At 46.3% G+C, this 21,185-nt stretch overlaps 1 protein-coding gene across 3 annotated transcripts in view; it reads left to right on the top strand.

Moving 5' to 3' along the window:
- Window positions 1-212: 212 nt before the first annotated feature.
- Window positions 213-21,185, top strand: part of HLF (hepatic leukemia factor) — a 72,582-nt gene continuing 51,609 nt past the window's right edge. The window contains exons 1-2 of one of the 3 annotated variants that reach the window (XM_006889266.1): window positions 213-505; window positions 2,436-2,765. In XM_006889266.1, coding sequence (XP_006889328.1) covers window positions 391-505; window positions 2,436-2,765 — 445 coding nt within the window. In that variant the 5' untranslated portion in view covers window positions 213-390. Of the gene's footprint in view, window positions 506-625; window positions 674-2,414; window positions 2,766-21,185 lie in introns of those variants that run through there. The other 2 variants (XM_006889268.1, XM_006889267.1) reach the window with 2 other exon arrangements.

Genomic DNA, 21,185 nt, shown 5'->3' with positions numbered 1-21,185 from the left:
GCCTGCGCTGCTCTGCAGCCGGCGACGCTCCCGTCTCTCTTTTTTCCCCGCAATTTGGAACATTTTGCGAGACGAGGGGTTCGAGGCAGGTGTCCGCATCTTGCATTTCGCTGGGGACCTCAAGGGGCACTTGGCGCGCTCTCCGGGGACCGTCTGCACCAGGAATCTGAAAGTTGTTTTGGTTTTTTGAAATAAATTTTTATGCAGATGTATTTATAAAGCTATAAGTGATTTTTTTTTTCCTTCTTCCCTTGTTTTCACCGCCTTGAAAGAGAGTACTTTTGCCAAACGACGGAGCAAACAACCCAGCAACATTTTGGGGGACGATTCAGGTTTTGCACTTGTATTTTGATTTTTTTTAAGAAAAAAAAAAAATTTGAGTCCATCGCGATGGAGAAAATGTCCCGACCGCTCCCCCTGAACCCCACCTTTATCCCGCCTCCCTACGGCGTGCTCAGGTCTCTGCTGGAGAACCCGCTGAAGCTCCCCCTTCACCACGAAGACGGTGAGCGCTGGCAGGGGTGACGCTCCGGAGCCCCCTCCTCGGCTTGGCACCCCGGGCCCCGCTGGAGCCCCTACTTTCACTCTCCCCTCTGGGCGAAGCCCTCACCCCACTCTGCCAGCCCCCCCTGGTCCCGCTTCTTCGGTGCAGGTGGAAGGTGGAACTTGGCATGTCAGCATTGTCCTCTCCCAGGCCCCCCAAAACCTCAATCCCCAAACCCCAGTCGTGACCGCGGGGCTTGGCGGGGCGGGAGGAGAAGCCTGGTGCTTCCCGGGGTGTGGGCTAGGGACAGTGCCTGAAGTTGGGGGGCGTTTCACTGCAGTAGCTTGGTTATTGGGGTCTTGTTGTTTGCTTTTGTTATTAGTGTTTGGAACTCGGGAGGTGTGAGCGGAGGAGGTTCTCCCCATGAACGGGAATTTATAAGGGGGGTGGGGGCTGGGACTAGGGGTGCTGGTTTCCCTGCTGGAAGCCGCGCACGCCTCCAGCGCTGAGACTTTCCTGGTTCACTTTTCCTGGTGGGAGGGGAGAGCCAGCAGGCTCACGTGTAACCTCGGAGGAGCCTCCTCGGGCTTGAGCCACTTCTTGGTAAGTCCCGAGACCTTCCCTAGCAACCTTGACCGTGGCCGGCGGGGGAGGGGCGCGTGCCGCGGGCGCGGGGCCCAGCCAGGGCAGGCACGCATCTGTTGGGCTGATGCGTCTTTGTGCTTTGGGTCTCACAGAAAATGTGCACTGCACGGCTCGCATTGTTTGGTCACAGGTAGCTGAGGAGTTCTCCAGTCGCCTTTGCCAGGGACTACCTGTTGCTTTGCAAGAGTGGAGCAAGAGTCCTTCTCTGCAGAGCCCAGCTTCCCACCCTGAACTCTCCTAAAGGTCGCTCCTTGGGAAGAGGGGGCTTCCTGCAGGCGCTTGCATTTGTGGGTACTTTAAGTCAGATTCTTGGGGATGGGACTAGAGAGTACGAATGGATGGCCATGGAGACTGTGGAAAAACCTCCGAATCCCTTAATCCCAGGTTCCCCCAGCGCCGGAATAGAAATTGGCAAAATTCAGAGCATCCCTGATCAGTCGCCTGCTCTTTCCAGGAAGGAGATGGCCACCTACCTCCATACATAATTATCCCGCCTTTTCCGATAGCTGTGCCTCTGCCAGATTGTATGCACCTATATTTTCTGTAAATCTGAACCTCCTTAAAATGTTGGAGGAAGAGGGGCAATGCAAGTCTTTTTGCATTTAAAACCCCGCTTTTGTGTAAAACAGTATATCCCATTGGCTTCAAAGCAAATTCCTTCAGGCTTTCCTTTCCCCCTGCTACTTAAGACAAGGACCAAGCCCTTCAAATTCCAGGTCGTCCATTCCTTCTCGACTTTGTTTAGAGAAAAGTGGAGACTCCTCGCTTTGCCAAAATTAAGATCACCAAGCTGCCTGCCTTGTGATCTGAATGACCCAGTATTGTCAAAGGCATACGTTTCCTGGAAGACCCAGCACGCCTGCTTACTGGCTGTTTTCTTAAAAAAATCACAGCGGTGGGGTGCAGTCACAGGTGTCCCCCCCTCCACTGGAGGCTGCTATATTTTATGGCCCCACATCATCCACTGGAGATTACTCTGCAAACTCTGTTCCCTTGTTTTGATTCTAGATCAGTGGGTAGCCCTCTCCCAAGGACTCATGCTTGCTTTCCAAAGTAAATAGGAAGATGTTGAAAAGCAGGCACAGGGCCATGGCTTGCCTGAACATTTAACTCCAATTCCACAAAGTGCCCAGGCAGAGAGGGATCCTGGTGTCTGTGAGGAGAGGAGAAGGTTTTGAAGTGGTTTGCTAGCAGAGGCCAAGAAGGCTGTAAAAAACAACGCTTTTTCTTTTCCTTCCCCATTCCCCAACCTTTTTTTTTATTTTAAAAATAATAATTAAAGTTCAACTCTCCCCTTTCCCTGCAGCCTTTAGTAAAGACAAGGAGAAGAAGCTGGATGATGACAGTAACAGCCCGACTGTCCCCCAGTCGGCCTTCCTGGGGCCCACCTTATGGGACAAAACCCTTCCATACGATGGAGATACTTTTCAGTTGGAATACATGGACTTGGAGGAGTTTCTGTCGGAAAATGGCATACCCCCCAGCCCATCTCAGCATGACCACAGCCCTCACCCGCCAGGGCTGCAGCCGGCTTCCTCCTCAGCCCCTTCCGTCATGGACCTCAGCAGTCGGGCCTCTGCACCCATCCACCCGGGCCTCTCCTCCCCTAACTGCATGCAAAGCCCCATCAGACCAGGTAACGCCTTCTGAGGGTGCACCTTTCCGATGGAGAGGAGGGTGGGCTGGGGGCGGTGCCAGGATGGCCAGCACCTCTTCTAAGTGGCTTTAGTAGCTGTGTGCTAAAATGGGCATCTTGAGTTCTGCCCACAAAGGTAGTTGGTTCTTCTAATTTGGTGGGCAGCGAGGCCACCTGGGGAGCCAGGTGAAATGCACATTCTCTAGATCCACCCCCAAGAAATTCTCAGCCTTGTCCTCTGGAATGTGGGTCCAGGAATGGGCATTTTCACCTCTTTCCTGGGAGCTTCTGATGTAATTTGTGCAAGGACTGAAGTTTAAGAAGTGTTCATAAAGGGGCTTATTAAGCTTCCCTCTTGCTTCGTGTCTCTCTTCCTAGTCCCAAAGTACATGGAAAATTGGGCCCAGTTGATTGTTTTGGGGTAGATGTTCCACAAGGCTGTGGTTTATCTGTTCTTCTCTGGCCTGAAGGGGAGAGGATACATATATATATTTGGGGTAAGAGGCAGACAGTCCCTTTTTATCAATCTCTTGTTGCCAGTTGACTTACTTGAGAAATTTGCTTGCACTTGAAGTATGCCTTACCCTCTTTCAATTCTGTCTTGCTCTACTATTCATATAAACTTTTAATCTGAGAGAATTGCACCATTATGGATGCACACCGGGCTGTAAGTTTTGCTGTAAATGGTGTTGACATCTTAACATGCACAAAAATGCTGCCTCAAATGACCAGTGCTTCAGGTCCCATTGCTCAATGCTTAGCTACCAGCCCAGCTTGAGGCAGCTCTGACTTTATGCCTTTAATGGCCTGTAATACTAAATAAACAGATGGAAAAGTGTTTCAGGAGCATAAGGTAACCAGGAACAAAGATGTAGCCAGATAAATGGTGAGGAAGGTCACGACCCAGCTGATGGCCTTTGCTGCAAAAGAGCCAGGCAACCAACGTGAGACTTGTGCCAGAGATCCTCGCTGGGTTCCCCCCACACGGCTGTAGAGAGAGCAAGATAGAATTGTATTCGACCGATGACTTGATCCATTGTAAATACCTTTGATAAAAAACATGAGCAGTGACTGTGCATCTAGACTTTGGGCTGCACAGGAATCGAATGTTCTCTATGTGTGCAAAAGCTCAATTCAACCCTTCTGTGACATACAGAGGGAGATTAAATGGAAGGAAATGATGCAAAGGAGGAAGTGAACACCTCTTTTGGAAATGTTAACATTGACGGTAAAGTTCCCTAGTATGGGGCACTTCTCCGAAATCTACTTTGATTTACAACTCAAGGGCCACTTCTTGCAGTAGAATTAAGTCTTCGTCTGCTGCCAGCCATTCAGGAGACAGCAGGAGCTGGGGGAAACACTGCTGCATTCCACATTCCCTCTCCAGCCCCGACCCCCAGCACCCCCAGCACCTGCTTCTTCGCATGTATATGGCCATTGTCTCCGATTTCCTCACAGGGAAAGACCACCCAGTCACATTGGGGAAGCCACCAGAGTGAGGTGGGGAGGCAGAAGCCTAAGACAATGCACAGTTATGCCTCAGTGGCCCTGCTTGCAGGCTGAGATATACCCCTTATTGCTGGGAGTAAGATCTGTGACCTTAGAGACATAACTTCTTCAGACCTCAAGTTTCCCTTTGTGTGAATTAATAATCATTTATGCATCTATTTGGGTACATAATTGTGCAGCTTGTAGATAATATGTATAAAGGCCCAGATGAGTAGCCCCAGAGGGTCTAGATTAATGTCCCCTCCCAGCCGTTGCCCTGTCTATGTCAATGTGTAGATTTACTTTCAATCTTTGTTTTTTGGAATACCTTCTTAATTAGTTCTGGTATGTCATCTTTCCTAAATCAGGAGATTTCTGCCCAAGCGTTGATGAGTTGGGGTGTGTTAGCCCTCACGCTTTCAGTCATTACATATGTATCATCAGTCCCCTGTCATGTGTAACCATCACCTATATTCTAGTTTGCTGCGCTGTGGATGCTTTCAGTATTACCTGAAATGCGATGGATATTTCATCTACCAGCACGGTTGCCCATGAAGGACAGGTTTCAGTGGAGCTTCCAGATTTTGATAGAAAGAAAAGCCAGGAATTCTGCTCCTGAAAATTAGCCAGTTAAACCCTTGTGGATCACAACAGAATCGAATGCTAGAACGTGATTCCCCTCCGATTGGAAACTTGGAAAAATCCAAACCACACCTCCCTGCGGTTGAGTCAAGCCCCACTCCTAGCTGACTGTGTTGGGTTCCTTAGATGATTGCACATCTTTCTCCTGCAAAGCCACAGTCAGATTCAGATGCCAACGTAGGGTGGCCTTTGGGTTAGCAATATCATTCCTTATGGACGAAGAGCACAAAACAAACCTGCAGCTGAAGCAACGGGCTTCAACATACGACAGTTCATTAAGATTCTGCAGGACTGGGCAACTATGTTGTGTTACTGAAGTCACCATAAGTTGGAAGGTTCTCAGTGACGACCAGCAACAACAAGCCATGTACATATACACCATGGTGGAGATGTGTACATCATCATTATTATTTTTTTTTCTCCCAAGAGGCATGGTAATATTGCTTCTTACTGAGAGTCAAGACTTAAGTTTTGGAAGTTGATGCTTTTTGAGTGGTCGTTTGTCAGCACCTGCTTATTATGGGCTGCATTGAGCCAGCAATGTGACTGTCAGGATTCAGGATGCCCAAGTCAGAGTTCCAGTATGTAACCTAGGACATCATGCTATAATTTTATTATTTACATTATTAATTTTATTAGTTATTGAGGGGCATCATTAAGAACCCAGAAATAAGCTACTCGTTTGAATGTCTTTCCTTAATGGTGAAAAAAAAAACCACAACCTTTAAAATTATTTTCTTTTTTTGAATGAAAACTCAGGGATATACTTAACAAGAAAGAGGGGAATAAAATTAAAGCTTTTCTTCAGATGTCAGACTCACATAAGATGGTGTTCCTATAATGTTGATCATTTTAAAGATGAAAAAAAATATTCTAGGGCAGATGGGTTTGATGGATGGCATATTTTGAACACATCTGAAGAAGAAGAAAGGTTTTTTTATGATTCTGTTGTAGATGTTAGCAGTGACCAGAATAGACCACCAAGTTAGACTTGAGGAAAAGGAAGGGAGGAACACAGATGTAGCCTGAAGCATTCTGAGAACTGGACAGTTTGCATCCAGGCTAAGTCTTCTCAGCCTCTGCACCATCGAGGCTCGGGCTGGATAAGTCTGTGTTGTGGGGAGCAGTCCTGTGCCTTGTACCATATTTTGCAGCAGGCCTGGCCCTTCCGCTCTGGATGCCAGGAGCACTACCAGTCTCTAGCTGTGATGAGGGAGAATGTCTTCACACCCGACTAAATGCTTCTGGGAGAAAAAAAAATCATTCCTTGTTGAGAACCATGGGTCTAGATCCTTAAGATGGAGAGGAAAATGGTTTTTTAAGTCCTGCTGGTCGAACTAAAAGAAGCCTGGAAGCAGGAGCGGCATCCACTTCCGAAATGGCTTGCCTCCGGAAACTCTATGTACGAACAGTGCTCAGGCCGTTTGTTCATAGGGTCGCTATGAGTCGTCTATGACTCGACAGCACCAAACAACAACAACAACAAAGCTGGTCGAACAGAGCCTGGTGGAATCCCTGGGACCATGCATCTTAGTCACCCTTCAAGCCCAGACTTAACTCACTCCAGTGGCTCAGATTTCAGCCAAACAGTAAGCAGTTCACCTAGTGGGTGAACTGGGATCTCTGCAGCTTAGGGTTAAGCAGTGGCACTCCAAACACAGGCAGTTCAAATCCACCAGCTGCTCCGTGGGAGAAAGGTGAGCTGTCTCCTTCCATGCAACTGACAGCCCCTGAAAACCCACTGAAGGGTCACTTATGAGTAGGTTCCAACTTGGCGTATAACAACAAAAGGTGAACCATAAAAATAAGGTGAGCTGGAAGCTACTTGCAGAATATCCGAGCATGTATGCTTACATTGGCTCAGGGATAAAGATCAGAAGCTAGGAAAGGATAGTCAAGATGAATGAATGGAAATGAGAATCACAGGAAGGAAGCAGGTAGAATGCTGTTACACTGTGGGGAAAGTAGGTAAGGTCATAAAAGAATATATGTGTAGGTGTTCACTCAGAGAACCATAAAAAGCTGCTTGTTTACTTATTTACTTTTAAACTCAGGGCCCTAATTTTTTACCTCCTGGAACGCATTATGGCACAATTTCTGGCAAGGTCAGGAGATACCAGGTTACCAAGAAGAAAAGAATATCAATAAGTCTGTACTAACAACAACACACTGTTGGCTGCTAAAACTAAGTCATCAGGCTAATCAGGAGGTAATTGCGGAGTAATTTCTCTAGACGTTTGTTTTCTGCTGTTTGCTCAGCAGGACTGTTTTGAATTATGTTCAGTAACATTGTGTCATCAGCTACCTTGCTGGGTGAAAGGAAAGAAAGCCATACATTGACATAGTGTGCCTTTCTGGGTCTACCCCGGGGGTATTTTAGAATAAGGTGAGTGAGCGTTCTTGTGAATTCCCATAGATTTTACCCTGACTCCTCCCACACCCCTTTCCACTGTCAAGCTCTCTAGTCATGGCAAGAATCAAATATCTGAAGAAAGAAATTAGGCCTTGAAGAAAAAAAAAATCATCCCAGGATTCCCTGGAACCAGACAGGGACAGATTGAGATTACTAGATTTTTCCAGGTTGCTTTTTTTTTTTTCCAAATGAAGACATTTTAAAACTTTTCTGTTGTGACTTGAGAGAAAGTTAACAGAGCGAACTGGCTTTGTATCCAGCAGTGGAGGTACATTGCGTTTCGTGGCGTAGACAGCAGCCCCCACAATGAAATGACGCTCGGCCCACTTCTCTCCTTTTGCCATTTTCCGTGTGTCCTTCTTGCCTGTCCTTTCCTGTCTTGCAAGCTTCATCCCTGGGCCAGCGCTGTCCTTTTGATCTTGTGTCTAAGGTGTGGGTGTGTCCCTGGCATTACCGTTCCTCTTGGTGTAGGTAGGGCTGGGCTGACATCGTGATGAAGGACAGAGTAGAGGTTCCTGGATGTTGTCACCACACGCGGGGGCCTCTCAGCCATCCGAGATCAGCACCCTGCATGTATCTAGGCCAGCAGAGATGGCAGGAGGCATTCTGACTGCACCTGTGTTTGCACCGCAGATGCTATCAGAGGTGGCACCTTCTCCTGGAGGTGTATGCTGGGTCTGGAAAAATAAGAATCTGTTTGCCCGGATAGTTGAAGCGATTGCTTTAAGGACAGCTGTCCCTTTAGGGAAAGTCATCTATAGCAGACAAAGGCAGAGTTATTTTTAAATCACATGCTTGCAAAGCCAGATTTGAAATAATTTCCTCTGGTGGTTTTCCTTTGACTAGCTTGGGGGTGTCCTACCATGGTTAAGCCCGTATTCAGCTGGGACTTGTGAAGGTTCTCTTTCCAGTTCTGAGCATGGAGACCAGATTGTGAGAGAGGCGGGGTAAGCCCTTCCATGTGGTCGTGTGGGGAGGAGAGAGGACCTCTAGAGTTGGGGGGAGTGGGTTAGAACCCCTGTTGCAGACGGGCGTGCGTGTTGTTTCTGCTGACTTTCCTCTTCAGGCAGAGTGTTGGCGTGGCAGGGAAATGCTGGTTGTGGAGCCCGAGTAGTAACAGAGTGGGGTTCGGTGCTGGGGGTTCTGGGATGAGGGGAGGTCCAGTGGGGCATCAGGACGCTCTTGCTTTCCCCCACATCCTGAGCTGATGCTTCTGTGTCTTCTGGGCACGCCACTCCTAGGTAGTCCCACCCAGCACTGTGATGTCTGTGGGCTTGAGCTACCATGATGGATGGTTTCTGGATCTTGCACGTGTTTCTCATTCATCAGGGTCAGGAAGATTTTGAGGGAGAAGGGAGCCTATTTTGCTCAGAAAGCCACCGGGCTCTTATTTCCTGTGAAAAATCTCTTGTCTTTGCCAAGCCTTATAGATGACGTTCTGGCCCTGTTCCCTTTGCTTCCTACTCTTGTTGAAATCTCCAGAACAATGTTCCCTAGCTCTGGTGGCCAAGGAGGTAGCGAGTTCAGTGTGAACTCAGAGTGTTTCAGGCCTGACGGAGTCCTCTCTCTGGTGGGTTCATGGGAGGATAAAGGTCAGGTGCCTCTCCTGTGATTTATAGGCTGAAAACCCATCGGAGAGTCAGCTCTGAGTTGGTCCCAGCTTTAAAGCAGTGAGTTTGAGTTTTGAGTTCTGGTAGAGAGCGTTTTCAGAAAGCTTGGTGACTCACACTTACCCATTGACTCTGTGGGACATCTGCTGGTGATCAGCTCCTGGAAAGAGTAAAACTGAGAAAGCTCACTGGGGCAGTTCTGCCCAGTTGTATGGGGCAGAAATCAACTTGATGGGCACGAACAACAACATGGGAGCAGAGGAGATCCTAGGGAGTGCAAATGTTTAATGCATTTGACTGCTAACCAGAAGGTGAGAGGTTCAAGTCCAGTCAGAGGTGCCTCAGAAGAATGGCCTGGCAACCAACCTTCAAAGAATGAATCCTTGAAACCCTTGAAACGAAAACCCACTGTCATTGCACCATAAGTGTTTACTGGGGGACAGCACCCACCTTTGTCCTGTAGAGTGGCTGGTGCATTCAAACTGCTGACCGACACATTATGCATTGTGCTACAAGGTCTCCTTAGAGAAAACCCTGGAATGGTTTTATTCCAACACGCATGACCTTATCATGGGTCAGGGTCAACTTTATGGGAACTGATTTTGTGCTGATTTATGGAAAATGAGGAAATTCCAGTGTCAAAGGATAGGCCCTGGGTTCCGTGTCAGGGGTACACCTCGGGGCCCACCCTGACTGGCTGTGTAAATGTTTGTGGGTTTTCTAACCTCCATGAGTCTCAGTTCTCTTGTCCATACAGAAAATAAAGTATCTCTCCTTCGTGAAGTGTTGGCAGGATTAAAGCAGGTGACAAAACACTGGCTCAGAGTATAGCCCAGGAATTGAGGGTGCAGGGCTGTGGTATAAGATAGAGAAACAGGAGCTAGCTTCCCACCCCCTGCTACCATTTATAGGTTTGTTTCATCCACTGTCCTCACTTCTGCAAGATCAGGACCTGCATTATTTTTCAGCATGGGCACACTTACTCCTTGCACCCTGCCTGACCTCTTGCCAGGCCTGGCTGGGAGGAGTCACTTGCCCCAGGTGAACCCTGCAGCCTCGCTCCTGGGTTAGCACCTCCCGCTCTGCCAGGGTGGAAGCTGGCTGCCGCAGCACCCGGCTCTCTGTGAGCTCTGACAGCACAGAGTGCTGCCTGCGTGACCGTGTGCTCCAGGCACGTGGCTGTGCCCTGTGGAGCGCGCCCGGCTCTGGTGTGTGCCCAGCTCCCTGCCCCCCTTGCTCCTTCTCCCAGGGGAATTGCAGCGAGTGCCAGCACGAAGCTGGAATCCTGACCCTGGCATGAGCAAGCCAAGCGCCCCCGGGCAGTTCCTCTGCCCAGGAGACCTGCTCTATCCTTCACTGCAGCCAGACCCCAGCGCTGGCCCCTTGCCCCTGCTGCCTGTGTGCACAGAGCCCCCACTGCTTTGGGGTGGGCAGGCATTCTGCAGGCCAGCTCCTGCCAGGGGCCCTGGCTTTCCAGCTCAGCACTGTGCCTACCAGACTAGAAAAAATAGCAGTAGAGAGACAGAACTAGGTGGCAGAGAAGGACAGGTGGGGGGCGGGAGGAGAAAAGCCTGTGCTCACATCCTCTGTAGAAAGCCGGGGAGAGAAGACAGCCGTGATGTATTAGACTCCTCAGCCCTTCACTTCCAGCCAGCACTAATCACTTTACCCGGGAGTCGTTTTTTATGTCCCAGCAGTGAAAACGCAGGGAAGAGGGAAGGCAGTAGAAAAAGTCATAAGATGGAAAAAAAATCTATTAGAAAAGAATCTATTTAAGAGGAAAGGGTAGGAATAGTATCTCTGTCACATTTGGTGTTGAGAGGGGCTCCATATCTTGGCATCATGTTATATTTTTCTGTTTTGTTATGCTTGAAGTCTCCCCACTTTCGTGGTGCTATGTCTTCACCTGAAACTGCCTAAGCCATTGTTTTGTCATAGACCCAAACTTCCTTCAGACCTGGAGGCCTGCTGGCTCACAATTCACAGAGCCCATCAGAATGCTCTGTGTTTGAGTCCTAGGTCTGGATGGGGCAGCCCAGTGATGTAGAACATAGCATTCAATACACAGATAGCCCAGGTGTGAAGCGTGAACCCTGCCACTCACAGACCCGCTCAGGATCTTGGGCATGTTGTGTCAGGAGTCTGGGCTGCTGGTTTCCCATCTGGAGCTTTGCAGGAGTTGTTAGACCTGCCTCCGAAGCGGAAGGTCATATGAGAGAATTCAGGCGAAGCACTTTGCACGGGCCTGGCACGCAGTGGCACCCAGAGGTGGCTGGCTGCTGGGAGGGGCAGCTGATCTCATTTCTCACAGGAAGACTTAATATTAGAATCATGCTTTGTTGATTCAGACTTAAAACTGTCCCAGACATGCAGAGTTAGAACTGCTCCACAGCACTTTCAAGATTATGACTTTTCAGAAGTAGATCACCAGACCTTGTGAGGCACCTCTGGGTGGGTCTGAACTGACAACCTTTCAGTTAGCCAATGCTTAGCCACCCCTCTGTGCCTTCTGAGGACTCTAGCTGGACTCATAATTCATTGCCTACAAGTTGGAACTGACTCACTGACTCTTCATTAGGTGTTTGGAGGCTGTAAATTGCACGGGAGAAGGCTGCCTGTCTTTTTCCTGTAGGGCAGCTTGTTATTGTTGTTGTTGTTGATTGCCGTCGAGTTGACTCATCATGACTCTAGGAACAAAAGACCTAATGCCTTTCCCTAACTATCATCGTTTCTCCAAGTTCAGAGATTTTTCCAGAGGCATGTGGGTTAGGAAGTGGATGCCACTCCTGCTTCCAAACCTGTTCTACATCCGGGAGCTCCACCAAACACTGTCCACAATGGGAAACCATTATGGTATTTGATACCCCAATGGTACAAGGTTCAGCATCACAGCAACCAGGTTTCTCCATACAGCACATTGACAAAGAATGATGTGCAAAGTAGAAGAATGTTCCTCCACATATAACAGCACTAGTCTCATTTAAGCAGGGCAGCTAGTAGATTGGAAATGGATACATTTGGGTTAGCAGCACCATCCTTTATCACCAGACCAGTCTCAATCCGTTTCTCTCCCTACCCTACTAATGACTCTGGGAAAAGAGTTTGAATGTCCTCTCGGGTCCTCTGTCTCATCTTCCTTGCCTCACTCTTGGCTTGGGTTTTAAATGACTATAACCTTTTCTCAGTCTTCTTTATTCTTGGGATAAAAATAATATCAATCAAACAAAAAGACATTTTAAGATCGTGAGGAGAAGATTCCTTTCATGACATATCTGTTAGTAAGTAAATGCATAAATAAACTAATACATGAATAAATGTTACATTGATTTTTTTAACATAGGTATCAGTAATTTATTTGAAGGCAGTCAGATGGCTTTAGGCATGAGGAGACTATAGAGACCGAGCATGGTGCTGAGAGAGAGGGAGTAAGATTTGGTCTGTTCTCCTGCTTATAAGCAATACTGTTCATAAACACCAGTCATCTCTACCTCCCCCGAAGTCATAATTTTTAAAATTGCTTTTCCCTTCGCCCAACTTACCTGCTTATTAATTTTTGTTTATCTTTTGTCTAAGTGGTATTTTTGGACTTTCATTTTCCTATCCATGTCCTGTCCTTGTTGAGCTGATGTGGATTTTCTACCTGGCACAAAGGGCCCAGTGTGGCATCTGACACATAATAGGCCAGTCCTCACCTCAGGGTCAATTCCATTCCTTTTCTCTAGTAAATAATGATACAGACATTCGAAAGCAACAGAGGAGGTTGGAGGAGGAGAGGAACACAGTGGATGGTCTCGGAAATTGCATCCGGTTTTGCCTCGTGCCGCATGCTGGGGGATGCAGGACAGGATGTGGCCTCTGGTCTCAAAGAGATGACGATTGAGTGGAAGTCATAGAACTTGTAGCTAAAGGGATGAGTGGCAGGGTGAACTAACAAGCTTTGGGTCAGAAGTGATAGGTACAAAGAGGCCGCCTCCAGTGTCTGTTGAGAAGAAGTGAAAGATAAATTGAGAAATGGAGTGAAAAAATGGAAAGATAAGTGAGAAATTGCAGTATGGATGATAAAGGCTGTCAGACTATGCAGGCAGCCGCTGAGGCGCAGGGCAAGAGAGCTTTGGGCAAGGGTGAGGCTTCGTGGAGGCAGAGCCGAACCTTTGCTGGGCCTGGGAGGAAGGAGAGCTGGGGGAAGAAGCCAGATAGGAGAGTGGGTAGTGGCACAGGCTGAATAGCATGCGTGTAGAGAACAAGGTATAGCTGCAGCTTGGCTGTCACAGAGAATTCATATGGAAGAATCAGGAAGGTAAATGCTGAGAAGGTGCTGCCAGCCAGACTGGCAGCATTCCGAGTGCCAGGCAGGAGCTTGAACTTGATCCAGGAGGCAGTGGGGAGCCATTGAAGGTTTTTGACCAGGGAAGTGGCACAGAGACATTTACAGTCGGGTTCAAGGTTAGATTAGAATTTATTATTTTTTTTAAAAGATACTTGACATTAATTTTCTCTGGCAAATTGAAACTTCCTTATCGTTATTCTCTTGAAAAGAAATACTCTCCCTTGAACATCAAACAGATTTTTAAAACAAAATGTTCTAATGAGTTGGAGAAAGTAAGTTTTTTTTTTTAAAAAAAACAAACCACACAGGGTTTAGATTTCACACATAAAGCCCATAGTTTTGATGACTGAGGAAAACACTCATTGATTGACAAAAGAAATAGTTTGAGGGACTTGAATGGCTTTAGAATGTAAGACTCCAGAAGCAGGGTTGGTTGGTTTGTCTCATTGAGGTAGAAAAATAGATTTTAATAAGCTCAACCCATTAGCATTCATCATTCTTAAATGCCTCTATTTTGTAAAGCCTGGTTTGCAAACAATCATACTGAACTGAGTTGGGGCTTGTGTGTGTGTGTGTGTAAGTAAGTAAGAAAGAGAGACAGCGTTAACTCCTCAGTGATACACATAGTGCTTAAATATAGGTGTAATTTGCAGCAGCAGCATCAGGCTACAAATACTTAGCCAGATTTCTAGCCAGTTTATGAATTGTACCCCTGAGAGATAGAGGAGTCATTATTACAATTTGGTCTTCTTCAGTTCTACCTTGTGTTTGTAGCTCTTCTCATCCCTCAAGCTTGCAGTGATTTGCACGTGAGCTTGAGCTATGATGTGTGCCTGTGAGATGTTTTGCACTGAGCGGGGCTGCTGGGGAAAAGGTCTTGGTGGGAGGAGACAGGGCCTTAACAGGTAGAAGGGGAGGCTGAATGACACATGTGGACAAAGACTTACTCAGGTTTCCCTGATCTTACTTTGATATCACACCAAGATTTCTGAAAACTAGGGGAATGACAAAAACCCAAACCACTTCCCTTTAAGAACAAGAAGTGTGTGCACTTTCACCTCCAGCTGCATCCAGCAGTCATTACAGGGCTGTTGGCAGCATCTAATAGAATCTGGCTAGAAAACTATACAGAATTGGTCCTGTTAGATTGGCTTCTCGTGGATACAAGACTCCACACTTGAATGTGATGTTTCCAGAAGGTTCATTTTGCTTCATTCTTGAATTGATAGATTCCGTTAACTGTCTTCACTCACACTCACAAGAGGAATCCTGGCTTGGGCTTTTTTCAGAGAAAGCTCCTTTGCCACGAAGGGCTCCTCAGAATTTTGTTCCTGGGAGTTTAATCTGAGAACTCTTTTCATTAATGATCCTGGGAAGAGTGCTTTGGAATTGGGCTCTGAGAATGAGACGTGGGCTGTGGTTGATTAAATCCCTTTCACTCCCCAATCTTGCCTGGGAGACCCTGGATTCCTGAAACCAGAGAGCGCATGCTGGAGTAAGACGCCCGAGGGAGCCGCAACATTAAATCATCTGTGACAAAATGTTCTTTTGGAAAGTAGGGTTGCATAAACGTATCGGCAGAAAGAGGTGCTTTGGCAGAAGCTCCTTGAGTGGGGAAGAGCGGTGCTTTCTTTTCTCATTTGCTCTGGGTGCCACGGGCTGCACTGATGTCTTTGCTGGGGACTCCGACATGGACTACAGAGCAGAGAATGGGAGTCTCATTGCTGCTCTGTAAGTGCTTCTGCATTTAATGGAAAGAGTTAAGCATGGCTGTCCATCCATGCACAATAAAGGCCTCTTGAATTGAGTGGGAGAAAGCAAATGTTCATCTGGAGAAGGATACCACCAGGCCATGACCAATGGGATCAGTGTTGTAGACCAGATGAACAAGATTATCCAGATGCACAGTCATCAGAGTCCCCAGAATGGAGAACCTACAACTCTGAGATAGAAGAGTTCTTCCAGAAAGAGTAGAGAACAGTTCAACTCCATGAGTCCCTCAGGTTTGGACAGAAGAGGTAGTTCACCTTATCAGGGATTCACTGTGACTTAGTTCATTATCATGGAAGCTTAGCAAAGCTTTTACTAGATAGAAGTTTAAAAATTGGACCACAATCTTAGACCTATTCAGAGTAGTATTGTTTTTTGACTATAGGTCACTGAAAGATTTATAGAGACCAAAGAGTAGATTACATTGCATAACATTGAAAGAGAGAAGTCAATTCCTGATAGAGTTATTGTGAATAGGTTTATAGAATTGACTTTGTAAGGATTTTAGAATTCCATTCATTGGTGTTGATTTCTTTATAGTAATATATTTTCTCTTTCTAGGCCCAGCAGCATTTTTGGTTGGTGTTTTGTTTTGTTTTTTAAAAAAGAGTCTAAAGTAAGCTGACTTCAAAAAGTGACTGGAACGATTTTTAAATTAATTCTTATATTCATGTGGAGACTGTTCACAGCTTTAGTTTGCTTGGCTCCACAGTCAACACTCTCGGCACCAGCAGCCAGGAAATCAAAAGGCATATTGCGATGGGAAAGTCTGCTGTTAGAGACCTCTCCAAAGTGCTGAAGAGCAATACTGTCACTCTGGAGACTAAGGTGCCCCTGATACAGTCCATGGTCTTTGCAATCACTTGCTGTGCATCGGAGGCATCAGAGAGCTGGACGATGACTAGGGATGATAGAAGGATAGTTGATGCCTTTGAACTGTGGTGTTGGAGAAGAGTATTGAATGGACTGCTAAGAAAATGAACAGGCTTGTCCTAGAGAGGGTTAAACCAGACTTCTCCTTGGAGGAAAGGTTTCTGAAGCTTCATCTGACATACTTTGGACATGTTGAAAGGAAGGACGAGTCCTTGGAGAGGGACGTCATGCTTGGGAGGATGGAGGGACAGTGCAGGAGAGGAAGACCCTCAATGAGGTGGATTGATTCAGTGACTGGGGTAATTGGAGTAGGTGTGTCAGAGATGGTGATATTGGCACAGGATAGAGCATGGTTTAGGGCTGTTGAACGACTCAATGGCACATAACAACAATATATTCATGTTTAAAATCAAGGTTTTTTTTATAAGTGATATTTATCCTTAAGTGGTGTTTAGTTGTTAGATTCCTTAGGGGTTGAAGATTAATGACAAGGAGATTTCGTATCACAAAAATTAGGTGGGGAGAAACAGCTGAAGTCTGCATATATTTCATGTCCTGTTTTACGCTCGAGCTTGCCTGGCAATAACATTGTATTAATTCAGATTTTGTCATCATTTGATCTTGACTTGATGAAGCTGAAATTTATATCGTTGTCTTCATACGGAAAGATGTTACCAAATAAAGGAACTGTGCAAACATAATTTTAGGAGGCACATTTAACTTACTCGAGTGCAGCATAGTCTTTATAGGATTTTAACTGTGTGTATATAAGTAACTTTTCAAATCACACGTGGCTGTTAGCGAGTAGCAGGAGAATTTCTGTCATTTGAACATTTCAGGAATTCGCATTCACATTCCCATTAAATTGTTGTGACTTATCTCTATCTGCTGTCCCTCCCCCATTTCAGTCTAAACTCAAACTCAGCCTGTTGCCATTGAGACAATTCCAAATTAGAGCAGCCCTGTAGGACAGACAAGAACGGGTGTGAAAGCAAATAGATGCAACTCTGGATGTGCCCACTACTCTGTGCCAAGAAATTTGCTACCAGACCAATCAACTGGAAGAGATCTGTGCTTGTTTCCATTCCCCAAAAGGTGATCCAGCCAGCAGAGCGCAGGAATTATTGAACAGTGTCACTCAGACCACACGCAAGTAAAAAGTCTTGTTGAAGATTATGCAAAAATAGCGAGGAATTTCAAGAAATTCAAGGGGACACTGCATGGGTTGTATCTTTATCCTTATCTGTTCAGTCTTTATCCTGAGCAAATAGATTGAGAAGATGGACTATATGAAGAACAGTGTAGCATCAGGTTTGGAGGAAGACTCATCAAGAGCCTGTATTATGCAAAAGATACAACCTAGTTTGTAGAGAGTGAAGAAGATTTGAGTCACTTACTAAAGAAGATCAGAGACTTCAGCCTTCTCTGTGGATGACATTTTTGCATCAAGAAGACAGAAATCCTCACAACTGGATCAACAGACAACATCATGATAGTTGTTGTTGTTGTTGTTGTTGTTATGTGCCGTCGAGTCGCTTGAGACTCATAGTGACCCTATGTACAACAGCTCTAAACTCTGCTCTGTCCTGTGCCAATCTCATTGTCTCTGACACACTCATCCCGATTGCCCCAGTCACTGAAGCAATCCACCTCCCAGAGGGCCTTCCCCTCCTGCGCCTGCCCTCCACCCTCCAAAGCTTGATGTTCTTCTCCAAGGAGCAGTCCCTCCTTACAACATGACCAAAGTATGTCAAAAGAAGCCTCAGAATCCTTGCCTCTAAGGAGCAGCCTGGTTTAACCCTCTCTAGGATGAATTTGTTTGTTTTCTTAGCAGTCCATGGTACTCTCAGCACTCTTCCAACACCAAAGCTCAAAAGCATCAATTCTCCTTCTGTCCTCCCTAGTCATTGTCCAGCTCTCTGACGCATAACAAGTGATTGCAAAGACCATGGCCTGTACCAGACTCACCTTAGTCTCCAGAGACATACCATTGTTCTTCAGTACTTTAGAGAGGTACCTAACAGCAGACTTTACCATCGCAATACGTTTTTTGATTTCCTGGCTACTGGTGCCGAGAGTGTTGACTGTTGAGCCAAGCAAACTAAAGCTGTGAACAATCTCAATCTTTTCACCATCCATCCTGATGCTGCCAATTGGTCCAGTGGTGAGAATCTTCGTCTTGATAGTAGGAAGAGGAAAAAAAAAATAGAAGTTGTCAAGGATTTCATTCTACATGAATCCCCAACCAACACCACAGTATTAGCAGTAAAGGCATCAAAAGACATTTCAGTGGGCAAATCGGCCGTCAGGAACCTGCCTAACGTGCTAAGCAAGCATGCCAGTGCAAAGACTAAAGTGTACCTGACTCAAGACAGGGTATTTTCAATTGTTTCATATCCATCTCAAAGTTGAAAAGTAAATAAAGAAGACCTAGGAAGAACTGATGCCTTCTAATTGTGGCGTTGACAAAGTGTATTGACCGTAGCCTGCACTGCCAAAAGAACAAGCTAATTTGTCTTGGAGAAAGAACAGCATGGGTGCTACTTAGGGATAAGAATGAGGACATTTCATCTCACATTTTTGGGGCGTGTTGTCAGGAGCAGTGCCTAGAAGAAGGCATTATGCTGGGAAAACTGGAGGAAGACTGACTGTCAGTGAGACGGCGTGACACAGTGACTGCATCAATGGGTGGAGATTGTGAGGATGGCACTGGACGGAGAAAGGTTTTGACCTGTTGTTCATAGGGTCGCTGTGAGTCGCAGTTGATTGGACAGCACCTAACAACAATGATGATATAATCACAGATGGGAGTGACTTTGTTTCATTCTTCTTGACTTTTAAAATCTGGTGACCTTAGCTTATATCTTGGCCCTGCTGTTCATATGATTCGTTTGCCTTTGTTTCTTCCTCTGCAAGTGGGGATGCTAATCCCTGTGGCATCAGAATCCTGGAGGAGTTAATGGGATGATACATGCGAAGCACTTAGAACGGGGCTCAGTTTATTAATGGCAGCTCATTACTTTTTTTTTCTGCGATTACTATTTCTTTTCTTCTTCCGCCTCCATCATCACCTTATGGGTACCATGGTGGGGATGCATTTTATGCTATAGTGATGATGCTCTGAGAACTTCCCCCCACCTTGTGAACCATTACAGCAAAGAGGGACAATGAACAGGCAGAGCAGGAGAACATCCTCTGTACTGACGGCTATGAGAAGATGTGCCCCATTGCAGTGCTTTCCCTGAGCCTCTGGGTGCACTAAGCTTCCCTCCTTTGTGGGCCTACATCCGCTAGCACATCAGAACCTGACTGCCTCTGTTCTGGGATCACTGCTCTTCTTAGGCATAGCTCCATGGGCCAGGACTGTCTGGCATCTCACTATTCCTCTTCCTTTGCACCTATGTTGGGAAGGACAAATCAATCATGAATCGTAAGTCACATGGCTGCATTGGGGCTCATGAACCTTTCTAATATGCTGTTGGTGGTGGTGTCAAGTACTGTTGATTGGGAACCCACACGTAGCTGACCCTCCAGTGGCTTTTCACAGGCAGTTAATTGCATGAGAGGAGAATAATTGCCCTCCCTTCTCCCATGGAGCAAGGTTTTTTTTTTTTTTTGAAATTTAATTTTATTTATTTTAACGTTTATAGAGATTTTGAATTTCCATTCATTCATTGTTGTTTTCTTCTCCCTGCCCATCCCTCCCCCCCCCCCAGTTCGCTCCTCTCTTTGAAAAGTAAAAGAAAAATTCCTTCACTGGTATACAATCCACCTCCCTCCCAGTACACTCCACTATGCAACCTTCATTCTGGACTCCTGTCATAACCATAATACCCATACCCAATCATATATTGCTTTTAAACGGTTCTCTCCCTCATCTGTTTCAGTGCAGTATACATAATTTATCCAATCTTTCTCAGTCTCACCCCAACCCTGATGTCAGTCCTGTTTTACAACAGTGGCACTGTGCAGTATTTGTCCCTTTGTGACTGAGATACTTCACTCAGCATAATGTCCTCCAGGGTCACCCATTTTGAATAATATTGCATGAGTTCCTTGTTTTTCAATGCAGCGTAGTATTCCATTGTGTGAATATACCAGAGCTTCTCTATCCATTAGTTTGTTGATGGGAGCAAATTTTATGCTTTTCTTTTTGGTGACATCTCTGCATCATGAAGTGGAAGGGGGCTCTACCTGCAGTTGTTGCTGATGAACTTTTGAGTTGAGAGAGGCTGGAGAGCAGGTGGGTGAGGGACCTCCCTCCCAGCCTCTGCTCTCCCCACCACCGTTGTTCATTCTCATATACTTTCTCCTTGGCTCTTCATATCGCTTGGGAAAGTAGCAGGAAGTTCACCAGACAGGGAGGGGGGAAGGGACCCTTCTGTTGTAGTGAAATGGAATGTCAGGAAATTGAGCAAACAGGTAGATTATTAGGAAGCCATGTGGGAGGTGGGGAATAATTTTTATACAAATGGAACCACTGGCGGCTGATTGATTTAAGAACCAAGATGGCCCTGGTATGCTTGTTTTTCAGCCAGATTAGAGTTGTAGGGTTTGTTGGCAGTGGCTCCATACAGTGTGGTGAGCAGTGTACATAGGGTGTGTCCGGATAAAGCTTGAAAAGACTCAGCAATCCAAAGGGAACACCAAGGACATCAGCACCACACGAGGCAAGTGTTCTCCCCTTGAGAGGAATGTTTAATTACCTCAGCATATTTTCACATCCAACCAGATATCTCCGGGGACCCCCTTTTTATGAGAGTGGGCACGGTCTCCTAAGTTTAAATCAGCTAAATGCAAGATGAAATCATAACAATACCCATTAGGTATCAAAGCCAGGGGTGGTGCTAAGCACTTAATGTAAGAGGCTGTAGAAAATCAACTCATTAAAACTGTATTGGTTCCTGGAATTTTATCTGTTCCCGAGAGGACTGGCTGGGTGGACACAGTGCCAAAATCTGTTTTCTCTTTCCTTCATCAGCCCTTCCACTCTCACTGCAGGCAGCTTGAAAATAAATTTGGGCTCATCTCAGTGGCCAAAAACCATGGAGATCAGGATGAAATCGCTTCTAAGGCAGAAATAACAAGCTTCGATATATTCAGAGGAAACACAGTTTTGATAGCATTAGTGCATCGTTATGGGACCCTTTTGTCACCAACCTCAATGGAACTGGAGTCAGCATAGCTCCCGGAAGGTCCTAAGATCTTGGGCAAGTCACTGAAGTTCTTAGAACTCATGTTTCTCTCATGTGGGACATGGTGGCCAGTGCCACAGGCATGAGGGATTGTGCCTGGCA

This window comes from Elephantulus edwardii, unplaced genomic scaffold (genome assembly GCF_000299155.1).
Source record: "Elephantulus edwardii isolate Elephantulus edwardi_28Jun2011 unplaced genomic scaffold, EleEdw1.0 scaffold00077, whole genome shotgun sequence".
Taxonomy (NCBI): Eukaryota; Metazoa; Chordata; class Mammalia; order Macroscelidea; family Macroscelididae; genus Elephantulus; species Elephantulus edwardii.
Note: the sequence above shows the minus strand (reverse complement) of the source record. Positions and strands in the feature narration are given on the sequence as shown.